General features: G+C 46.2%; 1 protein-coding gene and 1 long non-coding RNA gene across 2 annotated transcripts in view; both read left to right on the forward strand.

The window, feature by feature from the left end:
• Positions 1–1778: 1778 nt before the first annotated feature.
• LOC146182895 (uncharacterized) lies at positions 1779–7669 on the forward strand. The gene is made up of 3 exons (XR_014708443.1): positions 1779–2066; positions 5462–5574; positions 7584–7669. It is a non-coding gene; the product is annotated as an uncharacterized LOC146182895 (long non-coding RNA).
• A 1-nt stretch (position 7670) lies between these two features.
• The window catches only part of LOC146182896 (uncharacterized), a 36734-nt gene continuing 24740 nt past the window's right edge, over positions 7671–19664 (forward strand). The window contains exons 1-2 of the mRNA XM_084608664.1: positions 7671–7820; positions 15049–15120. Of these exons, the coding sequence (XP_084464790.1) occupies positions 7713–7820; positions 15049–15120 (180 nt within the window). The 5' untranslated portion in view covers positions 7671–7712. The remainder of the gene's footprint in view (positions 7821–15048; positions 15121–19664) is intronic.

Genomic DNA, 19664 nt, shown 5'->3' on the forward strand with positions numbered 1-19664 from the left:
CCGTATAAAAAACGGTGGTTTTGATTGGTTAAATTGAGGTGTGTGTATACGGTAGTAGCGGCGGTAGCGGTGCCTGCGGCCATTAAAGGAAACTGAGTTGCAAACTTTCTGGTTGTTTACAAATGCACAATCACCGGGTAAATAAATTATGCTCAAGAGTTGCAGTAGCAAAAATTCTTAAACATAACAGCCGTAGAGGTAATTAGATGAAAAAGGAGAAAAAAAAGTGATTTCCAGAATTGGTAATGATAGAAATAGCAGAAAGCTTCTGGTGACCGCTTCTAGATGACGCGACAATTCATAGGCATCCGAAAAGTGCGTACTAATGTCGAGCTAAATGACGCGCCGTGCACCATGCATGATTTTGTTCGATAAATTTATGGACGCACTGACCGCGCTTCCAATATAGACAAAAACCAAAAAGTAGTTAGATGCAATTTGTATTTGAAGACCCAAAGAATCCAATGCCAATATGATCTTGTTCATTGACACTCCTTGCAACATAAACTACATTGTGTGCCAGTCAGTCACAAATTTTTGAAGGGGAGTTTCCAAACTGCATGGTCCCCTATTTTTGGGCGTAATAAAAAAGTTCGCTATTTTCCATCATGAATGTTAACCAACTCGCCCAACTTTCGGCATTACTTCACCACCAAATTGGCTAAAAAAACGTCCCCTTTGAGACGAAGTAATGGCAGATATGCCACAATTAATGCTCAGATTTCTTATATATATATATATATTTTGAACGTTGCGATAAATTATAGTCAACTATTTAGTGCTTTATTTCTACATGCACTGCTAATAACCATGCCACCTTTCTGCTTCTCAGCCAACAATCGACCAATCTTCAAACGCTTGGTTTGGTTTTGTTTATGGGTTTAGCGTCCCAAAGCGATTCGGGCGATGAGGGATACCGTAGTGGAGGGCTCAGGAAATTTCGGCCACCTGGAGTTTAACGCGCACTGACACAGTGCACGGGCGCAAGCTTGCTTTTCGCCTCCATCGAGAAGCGGCCACATCGCCTGAGATTCGATCTCGCATCCTCGGGAACAGTAGTGAACGCCCACTGCACCACCAAGGCAGGTTTCAGCAGGCACTGGTTTCAGACGTTTGTTTGAACTTATTCTTCCGACCACTGCCCTAGGATGCCAGCTGGGAGTTCAGGGAGAGTGACTCGATCGCGGCTGTGCCTGGTACGTCTGGCACCTTATTGATGAATACCACCGCATTCGAGTATGATCAATTGTTTCAAGGTATTTATTACCACACACTGTCATCTTCATATCGATAAATTTTTTTTTGTAACTGTGTGTTCAAAAGCATTTTGATCTAGCTTAAACATTGCTATCCAGAACGTGCTAAATGCTATCTAGAACTGCTATCTAGAGCGCGCACCATGGCGCGCACACTTGCCTGGAATGAAAACATAACGAAATTCAACACGTCATTGGCATTTTAAACGTAATCAAGTATACTGTTTATTTTAAAAAAGTAGAAGATGAACTTAATAAAATAGTTAGGCTTTTGAAAACTTAGTTTTAGTAATTGTAAGATAGTAATAGTGGTAATAGCTCTTCGCATCGGTTGGCGGTCGCGCCATCTGAGAGACGCTTGCGCCCTTGCTTGCGCGCTTGCGCCACTTGCGGCCGGTTCAATGTGCTTGGCGCGGACGAACGGTTCGCGCTGTAGCACGTTTGACATCGTAGTTACGAACTGTTTCATTAGCCTTTGCCCTTTGCTGTCGTCTTTTTTTTTTTTTTTTTTTGATGGGATACGTCTATGCACGAGTTATTGCTGTCAAAGCGCGCGTTTACTGTCTGAAGGTCTTCCTTTAAACTCGGTTAGTTTTGAAGTTCGCCCTGGCACGCAAGCATTTGGACGGTAGCCTGCGAAGACAATCGAGTTTCGGCTTGAAGTCATCGCAATGGATAAGTCTACTTCACCCAAGGACATTCTAGTTTTCCGGAGTGAGATCGCAAGTGAAGACCGTTTGGCGGAATGGGCTAGGCGCTACACGGCAGCCGCAAACACTGGCTGGACCGTGTATGACAGCCAGGACAAAGGTATGCAAAGTGCCAAAGGTATGCACGACTTGCAGTCATCGTTAAATATTCTTGACTTTCTTGTTATACCGTAATTAGCTGGCATGTAGTCAAAAGCAATCAGTGAAGGTCAACTGATTGACGGTTTCATTTTGAGTTGCATGGGGTCTGCGGATTCGCGAATATTTTTCCCCAGTTTTCTCGTATAGAGCACATCGCGAGCCGAATTTTCAGGTCGGAGCCCGGCTCATGCAGGGCCAAAGATTTCAGTCCGGGCCCGTATTCCCGTAGCTGCTGAAGAGGTAACTGAGTATCATGGCCTAATGGCTACACAACCTAAGACGTAGCCGGCAAAAGTCCTCAAAAATGAAGGCACATGCATGTTCGCCCTGTTGGCTTTCTGAACAGCCACGTTGTCAGTAAATAAAGTTCCAACACCAAGTGGAAAGTGCACACGCACAGTAATTTATGCTGCATCTGGATTTTTAATTTTTTTTTGTATGCTGCAGTGTCGAAATATTAAAAACCACGAAGGCATAGCAGTGACGCTTTTAATGATTACGATTTTGCTCATTAAATTTATGGACGCACTGGCCGCGCTTCCAATAGAGACGGAAACGGAAAAGTAGTTAGATGCAGTTTGTATTTGAAGACCCAAAGAATCCAATACCAATATGATCTTGTTCATTGACACTCCTTGCAACATAGAACTACATTTTGTGAGACAAAGGCACACAGTAAAAAAAAAAAAAAATCCTTGAACATGTGGCTGCTGGTTAGGCAATTGAATGACTGACCTTTTCCAGTTGTTCTATCAGACTTGAAATCTCTAGCCCTAGGTAACACAAAACTGAGCAAATACTGATCGTCTCCTGGTAGGTCTGATGACATGTGCTTGCTGATGGCTATAACAGCTAAATCCAGCAATGCCGTGTACTTTTGAGGTCCAATGCACTCGTGCAGATCAGCCATGTGTCGGGCATCACAGCAGTCCACCACCTGTAATGCTGCTCAATTTTGCACTTTTCTTTCAAACTAATGTATCGTTCAGCCTAGCCAGATCTGTGCATCCGAAATTGTACATAGCACTGCGAGTGATAGTAATTAAACACCGTCTACAAATGAGCTCTATCTTGTTTTCATCAACTAAAAAGTAGTAAAATTAGGACTTGGGTGCCAGATGCCATTCATTTCATGGACACTCATGGCAACAGTGTCTCACAAAATCAGTATTGTTTGTGATTTTTGTCACATGAGAAACATGCAGTTGTAGCGGGCACCAGAAATAATCAAAGTATCGCAGAGTAATTTTTTCTCGATTAACACATATCGTGGCCGTTTCACCTATGTCACTGTTAGAACAGCCTAAATAATGCACAGCCTTTCTATGTAATGGCTCAAGTCCTGCATGAGGCTGCAACTTTAGTCTAGGGCCGAGCCCACAAATGGCAAATGCCTGTGCTTTTTGAGTGGCCCGAGCCTGTGCTGCACTCTGATTCTTGCTAACTTGACGATGACTGTAATAAAACATTGCACCCAAATTGCATGTGGAATCTAATATGTATGTGCCTATAGACCTTTTCAAAATTGGCCAAAGCGCCATATTGGAGACCGGGTTGTGCTCATAACACAGGGAGAAGCTGCGTATTCTACTCCCCATGCCTGCTTCATAGCCCAGTCAAACTGGTTTCTCGCAGGGTCATGGAAAGGTCTAAGAACTGATTGTTTTATAATGCTGACCACTCTCTCCCCAGCTTATATCTGTAGGGCAAAATCAAATAACGATATATTCTTGACAGCGTTTTGATTATATTTTTTTTGCTGCAAGAACTTTGGGCTTTCGATATTTATTGCATTACATTAATATGAAGCCAGTTAAACACATGTTTAGTTATATAAGTTAGTGTTCCTTGTCTTATCAAATTTTTTTTTGTCATGTTAGGGTGTTTAGATAAATTTTGAGCTAAAGTTGTGTAGATACACTTGCATCCGGGACGAAAAATTCACTCGAACAGGATAACACAGCAGTCATTGTGTTTGTGGAGCTGCGTAGAGTTACTGTACAACTGTGTGTCTATATATGCTAGTCTCTTTGAGAAAATGAGACTAGCATATGGAAAAAGTAAGTTTTAAATGATTCTGCCACGTTTCTCAGCTCCAGAGCCAGGCATTTATTAATTTGGGGATGGAGCTTTCGAAGGAAGGAAGAAAAAAAAAATAGTCAGTAGACTAATGTGGTAATGCTCCAAAATGGACAGTAATTTTCTGTACAACTGGGCATCATTAGGGCAAGGTCACAGTGAAAGCTCATTAATTCATACTTGAACCATTTGAATTTTCAGAAAATAGAACCGAACTGCTGGGTCTGGGCCAAGTTCCATTGTATTAAAAAAGGTCATTAATGCTAGCACAAGTCAGTTTTGCCGTGGATAATTTTAACTACATGCAGCCATGGCTGGCACTGCTGGCATTGGGGGGGGGGGGGGGGGGGGGGGGGAACTGGGTGGATGCTGTTGGTGGCTGCCAAGATGAGGACACTGTATTGATGAACTCGGTGCGTATGTTTTGCTGAATTGTGCCATGCTTTGTGCATTTTGCTTTGAAGTGGTATTTTGGCAAAAAATTGTGTTGAGTGAAGTGTCATAATAAAAAAGGAAAACTCTAGGAGTTGCTGCTGCCCTGTGCACCCAGCGGTAGTTTCCTGACAGTTTGCAGAGGTGGAGTAGAAAGTGCCATGCACATTTATATGCTCCATAACCAGGATTGCAAGCCACGTTTCAGAAGCTTAGCGAGAAGCATACTGAGTTGCATTTTTTTACACCTGCCCTGCTTTGCATTTCATTCCTGTTGTTACCAACTAATATTACACTCAAACCGAGTTAGAACAAACAATGTATCGGATATAACAGTCTACTACTGTGGCACCGTCAGCTTTATAATGTTATCTGTGTTAAGATAAACCATTTATAGTGGTGCTGTCATTTTGTATCATTGTTTGTGACAGTTTAAGCCGGTCTCCGAGAGCCAGTTATGAAAGGTACAAACACATGGAAACGCAACAACCGCACGTGCCAAATGATGTTTAGAATGCAGAAGCACACGCATGTGGAGTTGGTTGCACTGACTGGTAGATTGAGCAGCATAAGTGAAAGCACCATGTGACCATGCACACATAGACGCTGGATGCACCATAGATGCTTGCATGCCACTGTGATGCTGGGGACAAGAAAGAAACTTGACAGTTTTCTCCTGTGTGAAGGCAGAGGCAATCATTAGAGGGCCCGTGAAACGATATTTGTGGGAATACATTTATGCAAGAAATCCATAGAGCTGGCCTTTGCGAGTATTTGAGCCAAATTTAGAAACCCTGCATGAAGCGTGTAATATAAAAATAATTTCTAGTGACCCTTTTGCAGTCGATTAGGGAGACACCTCCCTGCACGCCCTCGTCCCGTTGATGTCAACTTGGCTTTCTGGGTGTTGCCACTCAAAGGATGCTCACACGTTACGCGGGCGGAACAGTGCGTGGGTGAGGCGCCATCATGACTTGTTTTCATTTTTCTTGTGTCCCAGAGTGCACTGAGTTGAGCGAGAGGAGGAGCATCACATTTGATCACCCATATGTTCAGTGAAGCTAATACTTATCTCTCGTGTGTTTCCTTTTTTTAGTAAATAGCTTTCCATGTACCCTTTTTATGTTTGAGTGTGCACTGCTTGTAGAAAATGTGCCGGGATGCTGCAACCAGTGCATTGCTGGGTAGGCAATGTGTGTCATATGTGCTGTCTATCAGTTGGTGAGGCGTATAGGCTTTGTCAACATTTTATTTTTTTTTCCGTGTCTGCCATTACTATTTTCTTGTTCCTGCAAGCTCATTAGGTTTTCTATCAAGAATTGCTCCTGAAAAGAGCTCTTTGTTCAGGCTGCCAGTGATGCAAAGGTTTGCAAAACTCCCACTGATGTTATGTGATGTTGCTTTGATTTCAACGGTGATACAGTAAAAGCTCGTTAATTCGATCTTCACGGAATTCGGAAAAGAGTTCGAATTATCTAATGGCCTCGGAAAAACTGACAAGAACCATTTGCATTACAGTAAATTTATTGTATTTACTTGCGGAACGAACCCACCCACATAATGAACTCACGCACCACCGATTTTCGCTTAAGAATTTGGGAAAAAAATGTCAGCCGTTAGCGCGTCCCTTCATTTCACACCGTCACGGTCTACATCATATTTCTTGGCAATGCGCCAAGATGCTGCACAGTGCTAACATCACGGTGCGTTTACCTTTTGATGTTAGCTCTAGCAAGGGGGGAGGCGAACTGTGAAACCCTCATTTTCAGTACGCTCGCTTTATCATCCCACTGGTGATTGGGGCGGGCGCAGTCTGTTGCCACGCGCGATATCAAGAAACGCTATTTGAAGCAAACGATGCCGAAAGCCAGTGTCGTGATCGGGGTTGACCCGCATACTTTCGGACTTTCCTTGATGACTGATGGGTGGAAGAATGGATGACTCGCACAAAACAAAAACGTTTTTCCGGGTAACCCATAGCGCCCGCTTGAAGTCATAGCCTTTCATGTGTGTTGGCTGGGCCCATATCGACAGTGCTTATCCCAATTTCCAAATTAACAGGGCTCGAATTAACAATTATTGTGAGTTTCGGAGGTTGTGCGGAAGAGAGAGCAGGCAGCCGTTGCTGAGGCCGCCAACCCCTATCCTCCGGCACCACTCGCAGCCGTGTCAGTCATGGCGCCATTTAGGCTTTGCCCACGCTTGCATGGTTTTACCTGGTTTCATCTTGTCCCCGTTTTGGATGTGCTATGTCGCTCTTTCGGCGAGTTTTCTTTTTCACGTGCTGCGCGCCAAACCGCCTAGACGCGGTTCCGCGTAGTTCGAATTATCCATTGCAGAACAGACTCGTGTTCGAATTAATGGGCTTTTTTGTACACAGATCTCTATGGAGTTAGGCCGGACCAAGTAGTGTAGTTCGAAATATCCGAAAATTCGTATTATTGAGGTTCAAATTAATGAGCTTTCGCCGTACTGGCATCATGTCGGGACAAGAATTTTTGCACCTGAACGATGCAGTCATGAAAAACGAAGGTCTCCGTTTCAAGGCAATCATTGCATCATTGCAGCTGTCATTGGCGCAGATGGCAGCACACTCGTACCAGTTCATTCACTCCAACAGGCCTACGATAGTGTCCCTCTGGGACTTTATTTTTTCCAAACTTATGTTCGCTGAGATATGGGCACATGCCTTGCCAAGAGATTTGAACAAAATCGCCTTGAAGCAGACGAAGCTGACTGTTAGGGAATTTTTCTTGCTAAAAAAAAAAAATCATCTCAAGCCACTATCCTGTTAAGTGCGCTGCAGTTTATCATGCTTTTTTTTTTCTGGCCTAATCCAGTTATAACAGTGATATTTCCTTGGCACCTGAATATTGTTTAAGTGGGTTGGCGTATTATCTTTATTGGTATGGGCCTTAACTTAGCGGCATGAGAAATTTACTGTTTGCATTGCGTTCTCTTTCAGTTAAGTTCTTGGTGTTTGTCTGCATGGGATGCACCAGAACTGCTACCTCCTTCGAAAGCGTGGTGCGCCCACCAAGGAGAAATGGCTCCAGACGAGAGCAGCAGCAGCTGTAAACTGGATGGCATAGAAATGCCCAGGACCCGAACCATCATGGATCAGCACTCGATGTATGTACTGGTAGAAATGGTGGCCATCACATACAACTCGCTCGCACTACGAAAGGAGCTGACTTCTGATGTAAGTTTGGCAAGCCATAAACCTGCAGTGACCTTAGCTAGCTTGATGTCTAGGTGTCTTGTTCATTGCTCTTTCATACTATGTAGCCATCTTCTTTCTCTGGTTCTACCCTTGATTCTTTGGTGAACAATAAAAAAAGGGGGGGGGGGTACGCCCAGCGTGTTCTCGCAAGGACATTTTTTTCCTGGGCCATACTTTTTGTGGTGTACAATTACTTTGAAAACCCGGCTAATTTGAACTTCTTTTTTGTTTCAGTGAGTTTGAATTTACAGAGTTTTACTGTATTTCTGTTTCGGTGCTTTGCAACCCAAGCTCTGCACTTTGCATGCCCATATGGTTTTGTTCTTGATGTGTCTTGTCTTGGTTTGCAAGCGCAGAGCAGCAGACAAGGTTTATGCCTCGGCACGAGGTTCCCTGTCGAAATATCTGGCATGAATTTCATACAGTGGGTCCATCAATTTATTGTGCAGGATGGGCCTGCATGAATCTGGTTAGAGCTGCCGTGCAGGCTGGCCCTGTGTATTACTCGCTGGCCTTGGTTGTTAGGAGAAAAAAAGGAAGGCTGGAATAAGATTTATAAGCTTCAAAATACTGTGGGTGTCTATTACGAAAAAGTAAGAAAAAAAAAATATATAATCACCACAAAAGATTTGACCTTCAGCCATGCTGTGAGCATTTAAATGATTTGCGTTATTGTTGCTTAACTCCACTTTTACAAGTATTTTTTGCAGGTGCTGAAAATGCCATCAACATTAAAGTATTGCCCTTTAAGTGTATTGAATATTTTGGCTGGCTGTTAGGTGGTGTCACCAGTTTCGTCCCGTATCTTTAATAAGCATCAGATTTCACAAATGTATCTCATAATATTCTAACTTTGATGTTTGCTGTTCCATTGGCATCTCGATGTGTATACAATTATTGCTACACGGATCTGGTGCATCAATTTGAAGCGTAACGCTTGCTTTAGCTTCACAGGCACCTACCATGGTGTGAAGCGACTTTCGAGTGAGTCATTTAAGGTGTAAACATCCACGGCAACACTGGAGAAAGGGCAGTCCGGTTTAGGGAAAGACACAAGAATGCGGAATTGGGCGAGTTGGTGTATTTGCATTTTAGGAAACTTAGCGCAATGAAGACAAGGACAAAATGTATCCCTCATTTTGTCCTTGTCTTCTTTGCGCTACATTTCCGAAAATTTAGTGAAAGAAACTGAAGGAATTGCGCAAAATATGCCCTGTGTTCGTTTTTTCTTCATTTCTGCTGCAATGCATTGTTCGTTTGCCCCCGTGCTGCTATTAAAAACACCAGTGCAAAGCAGTATTCAATTGTCAGTTGTGATGGCGTCTCGGCATGTCAGAGGCTGCACCAGTAGTTTCGCTTACAGCCAACACTGCCGTCTTGTCAGTGCTCATTTTGTCTAGATGCAGAGCTGCCTCAGCCTATAAAGGAGGGAAATGTTTAGCATTTCTTATTCACCTCTAAATGCACTTGTTAGAGCTGGAAAAAGTATTCAGAAAGTTTTTTACAGATAACAATAATTGTATAGAGTAAGAGTAAAGGTTGATTGTGAGGATCTCCTTTGCAGTGCAGTATTTTTCCTATAATAAACTACTTCCATTTTTGAACTGTTTATCTGGCTACTGTAGTGAAAGTAAGCAGTAGTGTTGTTTGTTTTGCATGTGTGTCAGATGGTAATTTGTTTCTGGGGTCTGTTGACGCCTTGAATGATTTATAGGTGTACCATGTTGGCACATTTGGCAGGTAGCGTATGCCACCATGCCAACTCGAGTTGTCTGGTTTTCTGAGTCAAGTTGAACTTGCAAAGGGCAGTGTGCCAGCTACTAAATGAGCATTGCTACTGATCGTACTCAGCCTAGTTATTGCCCGGTTCTCAGACGTTGCGTGAGGGCGTACTGGGCTCGTTGTGCCAAAGAGCCCTTGCCATACCCCATAATTATCTGGGAAAAACGTGGCAGTGTTCCAAATGTGCCAGAAAAAGTATGCACATGGTTTTGTGTGAATATTATCACGCACCCATATTTTGTGCAGCGTTCAGGTGAAATTGGAGTCTAGTTTTTGATGGAGATTTGAACCAATGACATAATGTACCCTTAATTGTCTGCCATTGCTTATGCTAGTGTCCACCAAGAAGTGAGACCAATACTACACCTTCCTTTTCCCGACAACCAGCTAAAAAAAAAAAAAAAAAAAAATTAGCGGAACAGAAAGGTTGTGTTAAGCTATTGCATCCACTCCTAAGGCGAAGCTTGAGTGTCCCTCTAATTTTACACGAAGCGTGTACAGCTTGTTTGGTTGAAAAGGCTTCTCCGCAGCGTAGAATTGAGAAAAACACATTGGACAGGTTGCGCACTGTGAGATTGTAATGGGGGATCAATACGTTTTCCTCGCTTTGTCGCGGCTGACAGTCCCAACCACTGACCCCACCCAGTGATCGCGTGCGCTACCGAGCGCACGCCGACCACTGCGGGCCGTGCTCTTGGGAACAAAGGAACAACACGTGCTGACAACAAACAGGCATTTATTGCTGCAATAACAACAATGCTAGCTAGCAATAAAACACACTGATGAATACAGGTCGTCTGACTCACCAGCAGGGCTATGGGCGAATGTTCGCCCACGCTAGGGCAGGGGATAAACTCCGAGGCTGGACAAGACGGGCAAGCGGGATAAGTCCCGCGAGGCTTCATTTTGCCCGCGGCTGCGGAGTGCCACGAGGAGACGTTCGCTCGCGTCTAGTTCCCGATGCCGAAGAGAGTTCGCTTTGTCCACATGTGCGGTGGCCAAATCAGGGGTGGCGCTCGTGCTGCCGTGATGCTGGTGCCATCTCTCGATAGTTAAAGTAACTACCGCGGGGGGGGAGGTTAACTTTAAAGGGGACGATGGGAGATCGTTCCCCACATCCCCCAACCTTATATTGACCCACGCGCCTGAAAGTACATGCTATGGAGATGTCTTCATGACCTTACACTTGAGGCAGGAGCTTCCAGGAGAGGTAGCACCGACGACGTCCCAGTGCGCCGACGGTAGCATGAAAGTCTCCGCAGGATGGCCGGCATGTCACGTGGGCTGCAGTGTCTGCAGCTCGGTATGCAGCGGGGCCCGGCCGAAAACTGCGGCCGAGAGTCCGCAGATGCGGCGCCAGAGAGAGTATCGAGTCAGGTGCTGGTACGGCGCAACACCAGGGATCGCGGGAAGTGGACCACGTGTCCACAGGGCCCGCGAGTCCGGCTGAAAGCTGCAGGCCAGGATAGCCGCAGCCAGATATGGTTGCTGACTGGTCTCGCCACGGCTGCCCGGGTGGATGTGCCGAACAGGATACAGGCAGCTCCGTCGCAGCAGGCGGCAGCGAGACCATGTGCAGAGGCCAGTAAGCCTGGGTGGCTCGGTGAACCTACATAACCAGAATGCTCTCCACATGCCTTTAAAGAAAGTCATGGGAGGGAGCGCCGGCGTCCGCACAGGCCTCGTGGCTCCGTACAAAGCTCGCTAGCAATACGTGTCATGCAGCTGTAAAATGCAAAGTTCGAGTGAACAAAGCCCTTTCTTGAGTTTAACGAGACTGCTATGTTCGTGCGAGGATACCAAAAAAACAACAACAAAAAAGAAAAGTGGGCAGCAATGTACTCCCGCTTTACAACACCACCGTCCAGGCGGTCCTTTCTTCTGGCGTGGTGCAGGCAGCTACGAAAGCCTTAGGCCTAACGACCACTGTGACAAAGACCGTCTTCAAAAATAAGAAAACAACCCGGAAAAGGGTTACGCGCACACAGCCGCGAGGAGACATCAACACAATGGGTTGGTCCTACTCCGCTCACCGCACGAAGCAGATTTACGATCGGCGCCCACCGTCCCGGACGGTGTTGGAACGCCCGGTGCAGAGCTGCAATACCAGCAAGCTCATCGTGGCACCCGTGGCCCCAGGCCACTTGGCTCACAGAGCCCGCGACTCCCGGAGTCGCAAAAGAGACAGATGAGAAAATATGTACAGAAAACTCGGACCATCCACGTGGCTTCCGTACTCACTCGCTACAGGCTTGGCGACTATGCAGGTGCTAGGCCTCTCGCTCCCTCGATGGGGTTTTCAAACTGATGAAACTTCTACAAAGGGCACAAAAAAAAATGCGCTGAGCATGTCAAAAAGTTCGAACATGCTGCAGCAAAATTCACCTCTCACTCAAGAAAGCATGCCGCAGGGCCTAGCGATCAAAATTCACTCTAGGCCTAGCACTTGTCATGTCCGGACACAGAATGTCCCTTGCCACGAACAAGCAGTCGTCCAGTCTTCCAAGAGCGGCCCCACGTTGGGCGCCAGATGTGGGGTTGTAATAGGGGGATAAATGCGTTTTCTCCGCTGAGTCGCGGCTGTCAGTCCCAACCGCTGACCCCACTCAGTGATCGCATGCGCTACTGAGCGCACGCCGACCACTGCAGGCTATGCTCTTGGGAACAAAGGAACAACACGTGCTGACAACAAACAGGCATTTATTGCTGCAATAACAACAACGCCAGCTAGCAATAAAACACACTAATGAATACAGATCGTCTGACTCACTAGCAAGGCTACGGGCGAATGTTCGCCCACGCTAGGGCAGGGGATAAAGTTCGAGGCCGGACAAGATGGGCAAGCGGGATAAGAGGGATAAGTCCCGCAAGGCTTCACCTCGCCCGCGACTGCGGAGTGCTGCAAGGAGACGTCTGCTCGCGTCCAGTTCCCGATGCCGAAGAGAGTTCGCTTTGTCCGCGTGCACGGTGGCCAGATCAGGAGTGGCGCTTGTGCTGCCGCGATGCTGGCGCCACTTCTCGATGGTTAAAGTAACCACCGCTGGGGGAAAGCCAACTTTAAAGGGGACGATGGGAGGTCGTTTCCCACAGCACATGATTTTTTATTGAAATTGTGATGCAGCCGTTTTTTGTGCGGGGTTCAGGGGGGGCGTGTTACCATTTTGCTTCCCAATCAGTATCCATCTGCAGGTCAGGTTAGAAGCTTTTTGTGCTAGGAATTCGAAATGTTGACATATGTCTCCTCCACTTGCATGCCGTTCATTGTAATTGTAGTTGTCACAAAGAAGTGAGACAGATAGTGCGCTTTCCCTTCTCGAAGACTAACGCTGAGCAGATATTTCAAAATTTCGAATACAAATCAGATATGTTTGTTATTCAGTTCGTATTTCAAGAACTGATACAGTCGAACCAAGATATATATCAAACTCGGATAATTCGAATTTTGGTTCTATTGAACTCTCAGAATACCCCCTTGAAAGTCCCATGTAAAAGTATAGGAAAGCTGCGTCATATATCGAACAGCAATTTCACTGGTCGTTCGATATATCCAACTCCGCACCATGCACTGGAAGATGTGCCTTTCCCAGAGACGATCTCATCACCCTCGGCTGTTTGCGGCGTGACGTTTTCAAGCCATGCGCGAAAGAAATGAAAGGGAACAGTTCGGCGACAGCTGGTCTAAGGCAGCGTCGCACCCTTTTTCCAAAGGCACACGTGTCTGCGGGGATCATTTACCGTGCGCCAGCAACGTGACGTTTGCAAGCCATGTGCACGAAGAGACTAGAGGGAAATCGTTCACTCTATCACTGCTGCTTGTCGCTGAGTTCACTCAATCGCTTGCATGTGAACCGGCTTTAATGCTTTTTTTTTCAGATTCTAGGAGGCAAATGTGAAGGGTGGGTTCATTATGCGAGTGGGTTGAATGTGCGACAAATACGGTATTTTTCACGATCGTAAGCTGCGTTTCAAGTCGATTTTTGTATATCGAACAATTTTGCGATCCCCCTCGAGTTCGATATATATCCGGGTTTGACTGTGTTTGGAATTTTAGAATAGTACACCGCGAATTTTTTAATTCGACGCAGTTTCAGCGCAATGCCTGACAGCGTGGACTCTGCATTTGAGGCATCTTCAAAACGCGACAGGGTCATTTCGTGAAAAGGGACATTCTCTTTTGTGAAGGGGAGAGCCTTCCCGGCAGTGTGTGCAAAAAGAAGCACTTGACCAAACCAGGGGAAAAAAATGTCTTCCTTTCTTCATTCCTTATTCAATGCAATTGGATACAGTTTGCCTCGGCATAACAGAAGGCCCGAAAAGGGCCTTGTTGTGGCTATGCCACCTTCAGTTTATGCCTGCTGCTGCTGCTTGTGTGTACGTTTAGCATGTTTAGATGAGGACTCAATTAATACTACCGTGCCCTCCCACCTCTCCCATCTAGTGCAAGTAGTATAAAAAAAATCTTCCATTTTTGATCATCAGATTGGCAGGTATCAGGTATGTTGTAGTGGTAGTAGCCTTTTAAAGGGATAGTGAATAAAAAAGTTATTGCTGAGATTTCTAATGCAGGTGGTAGCTATCGCATTGAGAGTGACCAAAGCAACACACTTTCTGAACAGAAATGAGTGGAAAGTAAGCATTTAAATGAATATTTCTCAAATCGCTGCACCTAGCGGCCTCTTGTGAAAGCTCTGGCAAAACCGGATATCACGTCACTTTTACCTGCCTCCCTCATGCCTCCTTAGCCACCCCCATCACGAGCGATTGCACCTGCTTATTTTTCCCTTCCTCCATGGCATTCGCGAAGCATGCAGACAGACATTTGTAGTTTTAATTAAGTGCAGTGCACCCTAAAATTGTTGCTCGTGTTCCTACGGTACAGCAGACTCAGCACGCAGCTTTAAACCACGCTGCGCACAATTCATCCTTCCTTCCCACAATACGCGCCCTCTGTACGCGTCCCCCTCGACCTCCCTCGTCTGCAGCATTCCGCACTCTGCAGCATTGTGCACGGCGCGAAGTGAGGGAACCAACACTGCGCGTAGCCAGTCAACCAGCTCGAGTGCGAGGGCAGCGGCGGCGGGCCTGCGAGGCCATGATGTCGCTGAAGGTAAATGTGACGTCACATTCGGCAGCTCACATTCGGGAGCATGCTGCCTTTGACCCGGTGTCCACTCAGAAAATGACAAAAATAAAGCCATTCGCTCAAAAATAACCCGAATCATGTGTCTGTACTAGAGTAATCGTGTTTTAAGAATGCAATTGTGGTGCTTTCTCAATATTATTGGATAATTGTTCAGTATACCTTTAAGGGAAGCTTCATGTTCATGGCCAGTAGAAAGCATGTTGCCTTTGCTGTTTGATGACTTGATGGTTTTCATTTACTTTCTTCTTCCCCGCCTTTCCCCTATTTGCTTGTTGTTTGAAGGAGCTGAAGACTGACTGGAAAATACTTGTGCTTGTCATGAAGAAGACCATGTCTGAGCTCCATATCACTGATGTGAGTATTTGCTTTTTTTCATTTCTCTGTGGGAAAACACAGCTTTGCTGAAAATGCAGTCCAAATGTAATGGTGGGAATGCTGTTCTAATTGTGCCATTGCATTAAGCCTGTAACATTCTGCTGCAAATTCGTGGCCTTTGATGAAATTGCGTCAATCTATAAAAAAAAAAAAATTCCAGTAATCAAGATCCGCGGCGCATGCAGAGAGGCTTAGATGACGTCCAGGCACGCAATTCTAGTTGGTTCTCCCGATGAATGACGAGGAAGATGACAGACTAAAGCCAGCCCCATTCCATTTCGCTTTCCAGCGCTTTGTTGTACGTAATGTGTACATTTTGCAAATCTGCTTTGCACTGCTCCCAGCACTCTTCCAAAAAAGGGCACATGTTAGTGCAAGAAACAAATGGCTTTCAAGAGGCCCAAGTGGTGCAATATTGTTGTCCTGTTAAATTCTTCGGGCCTTTGCATAGCACCATCACACGTCCTACACGCTCAGTGTAAGACCGTGAAAAAGGATTACGGCGTTGATCAGAGGATAGTTCAGTCGCACTCTCTGTAACACTGTCGTCAACGTCCACCTGTTTTTTTTAACCTATTCGCTGTCACGAATGTACTGATACATTTTTGCGCTCTCCCCCCCCTCTCCACAGTCGCAGCGACGTACCGGTACATTCTCTATCATGCGTTCAAAACTTAGCACCAGAGCGCGAAGCTGGCGCTCTTGGACAGGCTATGCCATCTTTCAAATCTTTATAGAAGTTCGTATTTTCGCCCCGCATTGCATTGGTATGGAAATACAGTCGACGACCGATTTTTCGGACTCTCAATGGACCACGAAATTGTCCGAAAAATTGGCCAGTTCGAAAAAATAAATGTGCACCAAAAAAGCTCAATTTATTGCCTTTTATTCACTTTGAGGCCGGAAAAAGTCATGAATGCTTTTCTGCACCACGCTCCGCTGCCGTGCTGACAGGCCCTGAATTTCGCTTGCATTAGCTCAGCTTGCGTCGGCTGCACTGCCGCAGGTGAGTCATCGTCGTCGTTGCTCTCAGACTTCACAAGCACTTGGCAAATAATTTCTGCATCTGTGAGCCCAGCGGACAGTTCCAACTCATGGTCAACGTCTATGAACTCTGAAAACGAGATGGCCGATGGAATTTCGACACCAGCAGTGCGAAAGTCGTGAATGAGCTGTTCACTGCCTGAGAGCTGCTCGACCACACTCTCCTCGTCCAAGGCAGCCGGCAGAGTAGGTTTTCCCACTGTCGAGGCACATCACAACCACCAACCACTGGATCACGACACCGAATCCATTGAATGCCTTCTCGCTGCCAAAAAACTTATAAAATTTGGGAACAGCTTCTCGAAGAACTGAAGCCAATTCGATTAAATCCGAGCCACAGTAGCGACAGAACGTAGTTCTCGCATCAGCACGAGCACGGCTAGGCCTACTGGGTATGCTCGGCACGCACGTAAAAAGCACGCCAAACACAGAGGAAGAGGCAGTCGAAGCGATCACGCTAAAAAGAAGAAAAAAAAGCACTCCGGTGGCGAGGAGCGATGGAAGTGACGTTGTACCGAAAATGGAAGCTGCTAGAAAAATAATATAGCCTCAATCCTGCGTCACTCTAGCTGAGGAATGGCACGCAAGGCCGGCACCGGTTTCGAGGCTATCAAAGGAAAAAGTAAACAAACTAGATGGCGGCAACACCACTACAATGTGGGGCAGTTGGCCCGGCTGACGCTTGGTATGTCCGAAAAATCGAATAGCCGTTCTTAGAGTGTCCGAAATTTTGAGCAGCGTAATACATTGACTTTATAAGGTATGTCCTGGGGCCGGGAACAAGTCCGAATAACAAGCATGTCCGAAAATTTGGGTGTCCAGAAAATTGGTTGTCGACTGTACTGAAGAGTATGAAACGACCGCGCCCACCCCTGCCACCTTCTTTGCAGGGGGGCATGGTCGCCAGAGGTGGGCAAATGCCCTCATTTTGACCTATCCGCCTTCACCCTCAATTTCCAATCGGCGGTCCTCCCTCACCCTCACTTAAACAAATTTCCTGGCGCTCCCTCGCCCTCACCCTGACTTAAAAAATATTGCTGGTCCTCACTCACCCTCATTTCGTCTGCCCTCCCTCTTTTTCGTCTGCCCTCAACCTCACGTTCAGCAGTTTTAATATTCTAGTTCTTTTTCATTATTTTCGATGTATGGCAACGTTATACTGAGTTGAAGTAGGCGTAAACTATTCTCTGCGTCTGCTTTCGGTGGTGTCAAGCCGCGTTGCACATTTAGCAATCCGAATTTCTAGAAGCTAACAATAGACTTAAATAAATGACGGGGCTGCATTCATGCTGTAGCGAATCACTGTCAAGAGCCATCTGGTACTTGTTCCGACAGCTGCTGAGAATGAGATATTCACTGCGCAGGGAAACCAGGGGCTGTGAAAAGTGCAAACAACAATTCTGACAGTGCCCTAGGCATGCCAATCAAAGGCGAAACTTCGAGGAGGAAGGAAAATAGCCACTACCATAGTTTATCGGGCAAACCTGGCCACCGGTTCGCACTCCATACGTTTGAAGGAGATAAGAGTGACAAAATACTCTAAACCGCATGAGAAAGGAGGAGATTCGAACTTCTAGCCAGTCGCAGATGGAAAACATGAGGCGTATACGGCATATTGGCAACAGAACAATGTAATTCAACTTACAGCAAAACGCTATCATACAGAAGCATACATTTCGAGGGAATCAGGTTCTTGACCCTCGTTCGCTTCGCCGAGGGGATGTGGCGATGGGGGACATAGCATGCAAGCCTGGGCCGTGCGTGACAGTTTCAGGCATGTACATGTAGTGTCATTTGGGAGACGCCGCGTAAAAATGCTGTTATTTGGACACGGCGCCACAGGTGCCACTGATGATGTGCCCCGATCGCATCCAGACTTGCTCCAGGAACGAATAAAAAAAACAAAGTGAAACTCTTAACTCTTTTGCGCTTCTGATTTTCGCGAATGCCGTCTCAGTAGTGCCTAAAATCGCTTTTTTTTTCTAATTTTTAATGAAGTTATACGAGAACAGAACAAGACAGTGCCTAACTATAGCAGTGCGACGTGCAAAGTGAACAGGTTTGATAAGTGCTTAAGGTTTGATTATGCTTCCTCGATAATGTGCTTAAATCTAGGTTCGCTTGTGAAGAAAAAAAGCAGCACTTGGAACGGGGTCAGAAAAGCAACACATATGCACCAACTTGCCGGAATCAGCACTCTGCATCACTTCGCCTAAGTCCACATCTCCTAGCTGTTCTTCTTAATTCCGGACAATATGTATTTGGCCGCATATACAAAAGCCGAAAACTGGATTGCCTGCACTGAGAAGGCAAGAGCCGCAAAAGAATGAAACTCACCTCGAACCTGTATGAAGGCACCTTTCACTTGGACCGCGCATTTGCCAAAAATATCCGAGGGCACTGCCGCAATGGAAACTTATTCGCGCTCATTGTACACAGACGTCCTTGAGCATATAGAATTTTGAACAGCGCAACAAAGTGTTGTTTTCAACATAAGCATCAACAACTTGAGCGGTCTGATCGGAAGCACACAACAACACAGACTGAAGGGCTTTTCCAGCCGTTCCTGCTGCTCGGTGGTTTTTTTTTTTTGAGACTGGACTGAAGGAAGACCCTTTGGACAGAGAGAGCGGGTAAGAAACAAACGGTGGTTGACGCGTGTGTACCCTTCTGAGGGCAATGCTGCCACATGCACCCATGTCTCCACCAGGTGCCTCAGGGAGAGCTGATGAGATCTGATAAGACCAGCCACAGTTGCTGCTTGGCCCTGCCTTGGACCAGCGTGCGTGGTCTGCCCGCCGCGCAGAAGAGTTTTTTTTTGTTTTTTATGCGCTTTCTTACTGACAGTTGCCCTCACTGTGAAGGGAGTTGGGGCAGAGCTCGGTGCACACTTGTTTGATTTGTGCTTTATCTGTTGCCTTCCATGCAGCACTGACTCAGTCTTCAAACGAAGCTCCGCCACCCAAAGCTCTCATGTGTGCATGCTGAGGTGCACCCCGGCTGACAACGTTCTGGCTACAGCCTTCTAGAACACTGTAGCCCGCCGAATGGAACATCTTCCAGGCCTAGTACAAGTAGTGGCTTTCTTTGCTTCGTTTTTAGTTTGTTTCGCAACACACATATGGTGTATGCGTGCGTTTGGCACAAGGCAGAAGGAAGCGGAAAAGGCGCTGAAAAGGAAAGGGAAAAGGCGCTGTCTGAAAGCAGGCTTCTCGCTCACACGAGAAGCGAACAACTGCTTGCACAACAACACGGGGAGACCGCAGAAGAGAGGAGGCCTCTTTCCCTCCACAGAAATGGCTAAGCAGAATCAGGTGTACAAAAAGCGATGCTGTCAATTTCAACCTGCCAGCTAGAGATCCTAGGACATATACCATGACTACATGGAATTGGATTTAATTTAACTTAGCTGTCTGCTTTATTGGGTCAGCCTTAGAGTGAGTATGAGGTTGGCGCTGAAGGGTAGCATTTGAGAGTAG

Source organism: Amblyomma maculatum, chromosome 7 (assembly GCF_055883805.1).
Source record: "Amblyomma maculatum isolate TAMU_Amacu chromosome 7, ASM5588380v1, whole genome shotgun sequence".
Taxonomy (NCBI): Eukaryota; Metazoa; Arthropoda; class Arachnida; order Ixodida; family Ixodidae; genus Amblyomma; species Amblyomma maculatum.